General features: G+C 37.9%; 1 protein-coding gene across 2 annotated transcripts in view; it reads right to left on the bottom strand.

Annotated features, from left to right (window-relative positions):
* Positions 1-11,792, bottom strand: part of Tmem64 (transmembrane protein 64) — a 42,316-nt gene that overhangs the window by 20,451 nt on the left and 10,073 nt on the right. The window contains exons 2-3 of one of the 2 annotated variants that reach the window (XM_021160752.2): positions 6,708-6,863; positions 4,759-4,930 (exon numbers count right to left, since the gene is read on the bottom strand). In XM_021160752.2, coding sequence (XP_021016411.1) covers positions 4,759-4,930; positions 6,708-6,863 — 328 coding nt within the window. Of the gene's footprint in view, positions 1-865; positions 4,931-6,707; positions 6,864-11,792 lie in introns of those variants that run through there. The other variant, XM_021160753.2, reaches the window with a different exon arrangement.

Below are 11,792 nucleotides of genomic sequence, written 5' to 3'. Positions count from 1 at the left end.
AAAAAAAAAAAAAAAAAAAAAAAAAAAAAAAAAAAAAAAAAAAAAACAACAGACAACTGACTTGAAATCAAAGTTGTAATTTGAAGATTTAAGTGGGAAACTATCTAGTACCCTTCGTCCCTAGCCAAGGTAAGCTTTGGACAAGATTACAAGAGATACACGCTAGGTCGTACTCCAAACATTCATGCTGGCCACACACTTTATGCATGTTAGATATACTTAAAGTGTTCTACTCTACATTCCTACTCTATAAGAATTTCAAATTATTTATTTTTGGTTTTTATATGCAGCATATTTTTCCTATTCAATTTTCCTGCAAACAATTTTTTTGTGATTTTTCAAGTCTCCTATCTAGCACATTATTGCCTCAAGGAATTCTGAGTCATTTTAAAGCGGAAGTATTACCTGCTGATTACTAAATCTGGATAACTACTTTTATTCAAACTTGAAAGGGTGATTCAATATAAATTGATCACATGCACAACCTTGTTTAACACTACAATACACAGAATGCTATGCTATGATGTTCATTATTTAGCTCAAGTACATACACTGTTGGTATACATTTTCCCACACCTAGGAGTGCTAAGGTAGATTCTACTATCAACAAGGAGAGGGGCCACAGCCTGGTGGCTCAGGGCCTTGGATGACAAGCAACCAGAAATGCCAGTGTGCTTCTCTGATGTGGATAGTGATGCTATATCCAGTTTTCAGCCTCTGAAATATGATTATTCCTTTGTGGCTTCTTTATTTTTTTGTGTGTGGGAGGGAGTAAGGTGTAACCCAGGCTAACCTTGAATTTATAATCCTCTTGCTTCAGCCTCCAGGAGCGCTGGTATTACAAGCATATATCATTACACTTGACTTCCCTTGTGAACCCTTTATTTTGTGTATTTAGCATGCAGTTTTGACAGCAAAAGATGAAAAACAGCATTGGATCAGGTAAAAGGTAACACAGGCAAACATCACTCTGGATGCTGAGAAGAATCATTTCTGGTAGCTGTAATGTGCTTTCAAGGCAAACATCAGAGAAACTAGGTACAGAGAATTAGATTGGGAAAAGGTTTCCATTTTATGAAAAAGCATCAAACATCTAATGCCTGTGTTTAACAGATGGCATTTTATGACACAGGAGCTGAGGAGCAAATGCTAACATAAGAAATGAGAATCGCCTGTCCACAGCCTCTCCTCTACAGTCCTAACACCTGACATGGCATCGAGAGCGCAAGCATCAGCATCAACAGTGAGCAGCATTCTTCCTCCCTTCCCCCGGAACTGTTCCCTCCCATGAATACATCTTTACAACCATGGGAAAGAAAGAGAAGAGAGAAGAAAAATAAAATATTTCCTTTTATTTTCTTAGGCACACGAGTGATTTGGGACACCAATTTTCAAGACATTGTAACTGCTTTGCTGTTAGAATTCGGTACTGTAAATCCCAGCCACCTCTGAGAACAGTCTGCAGCAATCACTGTGCAGCTCAGACATACCAGGTCATAATTTAGTTGCAAAGTCAACAGTGTCTGTTCAATTTGTGAGTTTATTTGAACTCCTGAGTTTTAAATAGCCTACAAGAGCAATCCCTCTCCTCCATTTAAATGGCTTTTCAGCTTAAAGCAATGAACTTTAAAAATATATATCCTAAATACCTTATTAAAAAAGAAACCAGAAACATCTAATCTGAGGGTCCAGACAATAAATATTACATGGATCATTCCGAGCCTGGGAGTAGCCTTCAGCTGCAACATAATCTCAGCACCAAGGCCACCAACCCAGTTACAGTTATCTGGCTTCACAATAAACCTCTTTTTCTCTTCAATTCTCCTTTTCTGTGAATGGCACTCATCTGCCACACAGGAAGGATCTATTTGCACCAATGTGGCACACACCCAGCAGCTTTCAAGAACTGGAAAGATCAGCCTCACAGACAACAATGTAAGTCATGTAACTTCCCCAGGAAGAGTCCAAATCACCACCACGGGTTAACAGGTGTGATGCTGTGTGCGCCTACAGTGAGGGCAAACAAACTGAACTCCACAGTTTCCCCAAGGGGACACTGTATGGGCATTGGGGAAAGCCAATTGTGGGACACTAGCAGCTGGTTACAGTGCTTCAAGGGTGAGTATGGCTGACTCTGAAAATATCCATTCACTTCTGAATATAAACTGAAAATGAACATTCCAACAACAGAGACTTGATAACATGATTTTTCACCAAGAGTACAGATTTCAATTATTCACAAATCAGATGATCAAATAAAAATGACATAAGAGCACAGTAAATATAAACACAGTTTTAAAAAAGAGGTAATGCAAACTTGTCAAAGTGGCAATCTTAGGAAAAATAGACCAAAACTTTAACCAGATTGAAAACTAGGTGGACTCTAAATGAATATAAAGCAACTTTAGACTGTAGTTAACCAATGTAAGGACACCATATTTCATTTCTATGAATATGCATTTCTTGAATACATATGGCTGGAGGCAATATGTGTCCAGAGCACTGCTTGAGAACTTCTGCTGCTGTAAGCCCAGGGTACAGGACTAGAGACAGTGAACAAGATACAGCTCTGCTGCACAGATTACAGTGAATATAAATATAGCCCAGCCACCAGCCACCAGATGCACCTATCAAATGACATGGCAATAATGAACTGCTGTTTACTGGTTCCTTGGGAAGACTAAAGAAAGGAAAAACATTGCTACATTAGTACTTTAGAAATTGTCAATCCATACTATTATAAAAGTTGATGATTTATTATATAAAATTATGATTGGCAGAATACAGAAAATTATTTCTTTTGTCTTTACATATGTAATACAATTACCAGGGAACGTGTTAACATTTGGAAGAAGTTATTACAAATTACCAAAAGGTACTCATTTGGTGAAGTCGTTCAAGTTACAAATGCTAAGTAAATATAATGCACTTCAAAATACATGAATTGTAAAGCAAGCATGAAAATAGTGATCTCAAATAAAGATTCCTTTAACAAAAAATAGCCAATGAGAGACACAAGAAAAATGTTGCCAAGTTGTACTAAAAAGAATAAATCAAATATTTCTTTTATTGGGATGGTTAAACTAAAACTTAACTAAACAGACAGTAAGGACTCGGTATGTATAGTTGTTTTTCTACCGATAACAAAGGTCTGGAGGCCAGGCATGCACTGTAGACCAGCTAGCTGCCTTTCGTCACAGTTACTCTGGTCTTCTACTGCTACTCAGAGGCAGAGGGATTTATGCATCAGCAGGGGAAGGAAAACCACCTGAACTGGGCAAAAACCTTGTGTGTGAACACAATCAAATTCTTCTCTGGTGTTAAGACTAGAAAAATCTGCTTGCGCAGGATTTCTCTAGATGTCAGCAGTACCCAGGGCAAAGGTTTTACTGCCAGCGAAAGGCAGCAGAGAGAGCTCTGATAGGTTGGAACAGTCATAGAAAAGTGAAGTCCTTAACAGAAAACGTTACCTTATCAACTACAGTCTCATTTGCAACAAAATTAACTCATCATTAAGTTTGCAATTAAACTATTTTAAAAATAAAGCTGATAAATGAGTGCACGCCATACAAATCATGTTGGATTACTGTATGCTAAGTCCTAAGTGCTGTTAGCAAACACACATGCTACAAGATAAAGGATTGAGACAATTTCACATTTCAGAATTCCTGAGTCTTGTCAGGGAAAAGGAACATCAAAGCCCCAAACAAAACAGCAATAATGCAGCAGACAGCATGAATGTGGGATTTTTGTTAATGCTTATAGTTTTAAAGCTGAAAGCTATGGGGACATATATATATATATATATTTTTACTGAAACTATAAACATGATTTTAAAGCTTGTTTCTTTTTAACAAGGCGTTTTGACTAAACAAGGCCACCTGAATGACGTCAGAGATGGTAAGCCCACCATTTTATAGGAACAATAAGTTTATTTCAAAGCCTAATTATGAATATAAAAGGGGGAAATGGTTTGGTAAGAGTGCTATCGGACAGCCCTTGGATGAGGCCTAATGGGTGAAACCAATATAATCGAATAAGAATGCAGGCTCCACTTGTGAGCCACCCGCTAAATAATGTCCCTTTCACTTTGCATATTACACAGTGAAAATAAAAGGGGTCTTAAGAGCACTTCAGTCCCACAATGTAGGATTTACACTTGTACCGCAAGGTGTAAATGACCCACAGTGACATAATGCTGGATAACATTAACATACATTCAACTGAAATATAGCTATTTTCTTACAAGCAAGGAAAATTAAGCAGAGTTTTTCTGCTTGAAGCAAACAAGTGAACAATAAACAAAACAGTTTACCCTTCTGGAGAGAATGCCTAAGCAAAGAACATCCAACAAGATCCATTGAGAACTCTATACTTTTACTCATCTTTAAAGACAGATGCACACAACTATTCATGGGCTTTATAAATAAAGATACTAAACAGAAAGAAAATATTTGGGTTATTTTTCTGTTCATAAGTCCCAGCAATAAAATAATTCAAAAACACTAAAGTGCACACCTATAGGCCATTACAGGTATAACAAGGGGCAGCTAGAGCTGCATCTACATTTACATTGACAGACCCAAAAAATGATTCTTGCTTTTAGAAAATTGTGCAATTTAAAAACTAGTCAGTTTTGTTTGTGCCATAATACAACAGCACTTGTCTCTGCCATCAGGTAAGTGACTGCTAGGCCTGGACAGCGCATTAGGCTCTCAACAATCACAGTTTGTAAGAATCATACAATATTGATTCCACCTCCAGAAAACGTGAGGGTCCTCTTGTTGTAGAAGGAAGAGCCACTGGGATCCGATTGATTGCCTTTAACCAGAGAGGTTTTCAGTTCCATCTCACAAGCTACAATAGCTGCATTCAATTCCACTTGAGCGCGATGGACTACATAAAACATGAGGCCAATGCTTATAACAATCTGTGAATGAAAAGATGAGCAGTTACTGATATGATATACAACTAAAGGAAATGAATTCAATGACTATACAGTGTAAAAAGGCTTCACATGGATATTTCTTAAAAGTGACAGGTAGGAAGTCACACAGCTATTTGCTGTTAACTGAGCAACCACTGTTGAATACAATGGTAAGCTGGGCATTAAGAAAGTGGGTTTCTAAATTCTGTAACTGTTTTATTTCTCCTTAGAGAAACACGATTTACCTTCTGAAAACTCAGTAGTACCTTTCAATAGACTATGAGACAATGTAAAGAAATGACAGTGTTAGGAGAATGTGTGCTACAGGCTGTGTGAGCAAGATGCTAGACCTGTATAAGATACACTGTATTTGTGGTACCTACTAGACATAGAAGCTATGAGAAGGGGCTGGGCTAAACGTGTAGGGTAGGAGACACACACTTTGCACTGACTTTCTTCAGCATGCACCCAGTTTCTTCCTTAGTCTCAGAAGTATAAAAGAAAGAGAGAGAGGAACCAACAGGGTGTATAAGACACCCTTCTTAAGTTTCTCTATTTAAATAAAAGGAGGCCAGAGGAACAAGCCTCCTAGAGAACACAAGCTTCTCTCCCACCATTTGCTGGAGAGCAGGCTAGAAAACAGTCACAAGGTTAAGAACATCTCTTCGATAGAAATTTCTGATACTAAAGAAGACGGAGGAGTCTCCTGAGGACACAGGAGGTGAGGACAAACCAGCCTGTGTGGACAAGTGAAGACAGCTTGATTTATTTCAAGCCAAAAGTAGAGGAGGACGATGACAATGAACCAGTGGAGTTTGCGGAGAGCTGGGAAACAGGAAAGAAAGCCTGTACCTAGGAACTTCAGTATAACTCATCTCTCCGTGGTAACCGACACAGAGCACATACAAAGCAGATCACACTTGGACATATGCCACCTTCAGGAGTATTCCTCTCTCCTCTACTTCACAATCCAGCTGCACTAAATCCCTCTGAAACCACTGAGCTGTAACTAACATCAACAGACCACCCCCAAAGCACTGCTTCCATGTTTTCTACAAATGCCTGAACTAAGAATTATGTATGTCAAGTTTAAATATGCCCATTCAAACAAAAGAAGGAGTTAACAAACTGTGTCGGAAACGAGATGATTCTATAGTTTTAGGAAGTACTAACAATTACAGTTGAGCAATTTATAAAAATGGCATGAAAATATAAAGTTTCAAGTCGGGCATGGTGGCGCATGCCTTTAATCCCAGCACTGGGGAGGCAAAGGCAGACAGATTTCTGAGTTGAGGCCAGCCTGGTCTTCACTGTACTTTGAATAGACACAGATAGGAAATTACACCTACTATTCTGTAGGCACAGTACATGCAAAATTTAACATTATGTGATTAGCATGCTTATCCACACAAAGCAAGCAAAACAAAAACTTTAAGCCTAGATAAAAACTAATTCTTTGAACCAATTACAAATTTTTTTGACAGCAAAGTTTTCATACCAAGTCAAGATACAGCATTTGACTTGCAATGACTTTAAAAACAATCCCCGTGAAAGGAATCCATTTTTTTATGATTCTTTTCTTATGATTTTACAGAGGATATTCAATGCATCTGACCACGTCCATGTATTTCTGGGTGTTCACACAATTGAAACTGTCATCCAAATATAAAGAAGTATTGAAACAACTATCTAAAATGAAACAATTCTTCAACTGTGGTCAAGGAAACAGTCAGCAAAACAAAGAGCAGTGAAGCCAGACAACTCTTGGCCTTGCACTCACCTGTAAACAAAAGACAAAATATCCACTAACACTTTGTTCTGCGATGACATCTTCCATAGTCCGTAGTGTGGTACCCAAGTAAGAATTCAGAAGCTGAGTCGGTAGCAGTCCAACTGAAGACGCCATCAGATAGTTGGGTAAGGAGAGATCAGTAATCTAGGAAGTAGGTTAAAGGTAAGGATTTGTTATCAAGTGCAAAGTCACGTTTCTATAAATCTTGTCACTGCTGGTTTTTTTAGGGTAAAGATCTGAAATATGGATGAAGCACCTGAACAACTATCAAGTGAATTATGCAACCCATACTTAGAAGGAAATTAAACTTTTAATAAGAATTTACTATTCTACTCTACTATTATTGAAAGAGACATTTAGCAACTAATTTTTCTTATCTATGAGCAAAGTCCACATACAGATCAGCATGTAAAAACTTTTGTGAGTCTCTCACATCTTATTAAATAAGCATCAACATTCTTTTTTTTTTGTTTTTTGTTTGTTTGTTTGTTTTTTCGAGACAGAGTTTCTCTGTGTAGCTCTGGCTGTCCTGGAACTCACTCTGTAGACCAGGCTAGCCTCAAACTCAGAAATCCACCTGCCTCTGCCTCCCAAGTGCTGGGATTAAATGCATGCACCACCACTGCCCAGCTATCATCAACATTCTTAAGTAGCAATGGGGTGGTTATACTCTGAATGGTATACTGCAGGGTTGAGGACCCAGGGAATTACTATTTCCATCACTCTTGAAGAAGAAATCTCAACACTGTCTATTTCTTGATGTCTATGTGGTAACTGCTGTTTTCTTGTTATTAAAAAGAATTCACAAAGCCATAATTAACATGTGAAAGTCGGCATACACCTAAGAACCTGAGCAATCTTTTCCTCAAATATGGCTACATCCTGCTTACTCCTTAGCAGACAGACTCTAGCAGACCAAATGAGAACACATTTCTAAGATTAGACCATGAAGGGAAGCAGGCCTTCCATTTCCCCCTGAGGCAGGCTATGTACAGTATTGTAAAAGTAGCTCCAAGGACACGTGTGGGGACAGGACCTGATTTCTGCAGCCAAAAGCTAGGAAAGGCCTGGAACCTCCCAACAGCCACATGAGAGTGCCTGGAAGGGGCCTCCCTGCCAATCAAGCCTCAAGATGGCTGGAGGCCTGACCCACATCTAACTGTGGAACTATGAAGGAGTTATGCTCCCAACTGCACAGAGATTCCTGTCCCACAGACAACACTATTAAGTTCTAGTGATCTGTAAAACAACAAGTAATATGCATCTCAGTTATTTTAGGATAGATCACTAGAAAAGCAGCTACAGAAACAGCAAAACTTTACACTACATTCCAAATCAATCCCAGACATGTGTGTACTGCCAATAATGACATGTGTCCATCATGCTTACTACGTAGTCAGTTTTCATCTTCCCATGATACCATTTGTACTTTTTTCATTTATACAGAGGTTTTCTGACAATTTTTATATATGATTTCCTTTGTTCTTAGCTGCCCTATATTCTCAGAATGTTATTCTTTTCTTATTCCTAAGTGCTCTTTACATATAAGGACACAAGTTGGTCTATTTTACCTAGTTTTATGGTTCTGTCCCTACACCCTAAATTTTGAGTCATGGCCTCACTATGTTATCTAGATGTGCCTCAAATGCTTGTGTTCCTTGGCACCACGGTCCTCATATGAACTATAAGGTGAACAGTTCATCTTATAGAAACACATGAATATATAATCAAATGTAAGAGAACTCTACCATTTTTCTGTTCATGAAGGTTTTTTTTTTTGTGCTTCTTTCCCTAATTTTTTATTATTTTTCCTGCTTAGTTTGCCTTTTTAATATTCACCATTATGTAATTCTGGAATTTATTAATTTTAAAAGTAATGGCATGTTATTCCTTTCCTTTCCCAAGAGTAAATTTCGTTAGCATTACAAAATGGATATTCAATAGTTTATTTGCTTGTGGCTTTAGTATGAATTTCCCACCCTTCAAACATACTCATTATTGTTAAGAATTACATCTATTCTCACTACTTATTCTTACAGATTATCTTGCCATTCAAATAACTAAATTAAATTTTATAATGAATCTGGTACAGATGAAAAATCTATGTGTTATCTATCATGTATTTGTTAGTTGAATTCTAGTCATCTTGTATACTGTGAGTGTGACTGCCCCACACCACTCAGTTATTCTCGGTCTGTAAGAAAGCTGCCACTCTATTAAACTTTCTTAAACTGATTTTAAGATCCAGGATTTCAGCCACCCATAGGCAGTTGCTCTATGACAGTTATATCAATAATCATGTAGATTATAATTCCATTATTGTTAAATTAATCTACAGTCACAAATGAACAAGAGATGCAGCATCGTTGAGTTGGAAAGAATATTACAGCAACAGACTTGGTAATTCATTTATCACTGAGACATAACTGTCCATGCAAGATGCCCTGATTATTTGCTGAGAGAGACACAAAGTAAGATTCTTCAAAGAATCACATATATGGTCAAGCATACCACTACCTCAGACACAGAAATGGAGCCTTGAGAAAGATAAGTGCAGAACACTAAAGAGTAGAGTGGAATCAAAATTAGTTATGAGAGCCTAGGCCAGGGGGCAACTTTATAGAAGGAGGCAGTGCGAGGGACACAGAAGCCAAAGCATGTGCTCAGCAGGCATGGATGGGTGCAAATGAAGGCAGGTCCTCTGGGAAAAGCATCAACAGAGACACTGTGGGAGGGGAAGTCCAGACGTAATAATGACATTGGCAGGACATTCTGGATTGTTTAGTCACATGCAAGGGAATCCTGAACACTGAAGACAATCAAAGCAACCAAGATGAAACATGGAGCAGACTTGGTACAGAGAACCAAGTCACTCAAATGAAAAGAACCAAGGCCTTTGCTCACAGAAGCAGAGGGTCATCTTTAAAAGAGAAAATTGCTAAATATATACAATGGCAAAATAAGGAAAAGATGAGTGATAAAAATCCTGTGATAAAGTTAATATGCAACTTATCAATATTATATTTAAATATTGAGGAGGCTTGAGAGGAAGTTAAGAGTGACTGCTGCTCTCCCAGGAGACGGAAGCTTGGTCTCACACCAGGGTAGATCCCCAAATCCTGTAATTTCAGTTTCTGGAAATCTGATGCTCATTCTGGCTCCCACGAGCACCCACATACACACTGAACATAGGGACACACAGACATACATAAAAATAAAAAGTGTGTGTGTGTGTGTGTGAACAACTCAGTGGTTTAGAGAATGTACTGATCTTACAGAGGACCCATATTATAGTTGCCATCACCCACACTGGGCAGCTTGGGGATCCAAAGCCCTCTCTGGTCCTCTACAGGCACCTGGTACTCATGTATAAATAAATAGCAGCATATACAGAGAGGCACATACACATAATTTAAAAGATAAATCTTAAAAAATACTGAGCTTACATTCCAAAATGTCCTGATATAAAATTTCAGTCTACAGTCTTAGATGTGTCTCCAAACGGAATTCATAATTAACATTCAAAGAACATAAAAAATTCCTGTTGGGAATGATAACAGATTTCAGAAACAGGACAGATTGGACAGTTGCTTTTTACCATGACTACTGTCCAACATAAAGTCAAGGTCCATCAAAATGTAAAGGATGCAGCCTTATCATGGGGGAAAGTACCACAGCACTTCTACCTATTGTTTCCATGATGCCATCTGAGAGAAGCGAATGACGGACTTCAGATGATCACTCTGGACAGCTCTGCTAGAGAGAGCATAACATCATCACTTCCTAAGCTATTAATAAAGATAAGATTTCATCTTATTATAAAGGAGAATTTGAACAAGCCCTAATCCTAGTCAGAACCTACATTTTTCTAATCTTTGAAAAACACAAGTTCCCAGCCTCCTCTCCCAAGTCTTTGCGCACATAATTTTAAATGTCTGTTTACTTGTCTCTTCAGAGACGTAAAGATCCACGCAGGGCAGTGCACTGGGATTACCACCTACCTAGAGTACCCTAGGACCCTGGCACCACAGTTATACTCCAGATGCAAAGAACCCATGGAAATCCCAATCTAGAACATCAGTTTTAGTTGGACACTTGCTATGGTCAGTGACAGAAATTATCTAGTGAGATTTTCAGAGATTAGGAATGTCACCTGACGGACATGTGTATCTAAGCATGTTATACATCGGTAATATATACTTTTAAATACTCATTTTTATTTTATGTGTACGTATACACTATTACTTTATCTGTACATGTATGTCTGAGTTTATGTATGTGAACTACAAGTATGCAGGTGCCTGAAAAGGTCAGAGATTCCCTGGAGCTAGGGTCAGTGGCAGCTACACGCTGCCCAATGTGGGCACTGGGAACCAGGTCCTTTGTGAGAGTAGTAGCTGCCATGGGTCCAGCACTGATGATGGGTGGTAATTTCTCCAGAGTTACTGTGACTCGCCTGAAGAACAACTTAGAACTCACATTCTCCTGAGGTGGGGCATAAAATACCATCCTTGGGGAATTTGGCTCCAGAAATATAGTCATTTTTGAAGTTTACATTTCTTATACAGGGTTTTACAAATTCTAACTTAAAACACTAAAATTTATCAATATTACATGGAATAACTTGATATAGAATTAGTAAAAAGCATAAAAGTAATGTGTTCACAAAATCTCAAATTTTACCTGTAACTCTGTGAGTCTCATATTGGGTTGGGCAAACTAAACACCGCCTTACATTAGATACACTTCAAGCTTTGTGAATCAATGGTATTGTTTAGTCAATTACTATCAAGATATTATGTAAATTCTAAGTATAATATATTAGATATTATACAGAAAAATCATGAACACCTATCTTGATTTTTATTAAAGACAGAAAGCATTTAGAGTGACTATAGGTTCTACTTTTCATTTACTTATTGATATAGTATGTGCTTTCCTGCATATATACTCCATACACTTACTGTTACTGCTTCAGAAATGTTAGAGAAGAGCGAGAAGTCAAACACAGTAGGTAGTTTTCTTTTTTTTTAATTTATTTTTTTAATTAGGTATTTTCCTCATTTACATTTC

This window comes from Mus caroli, chromosome 4, assembly GCF_900094665.2.
Source record: "Mus caroli chromosome 4, CAROLI_EIJ_v1.1, whole genome shotgun sequence".
NCBI lineage: Eukaryota > Metazoa > Chordata > Mammalia > Rodentia > Muridae > Mus > Mus caroli.
This window is presented reverse-complemented; position numbering and strand designations above follow the sequence as displayed.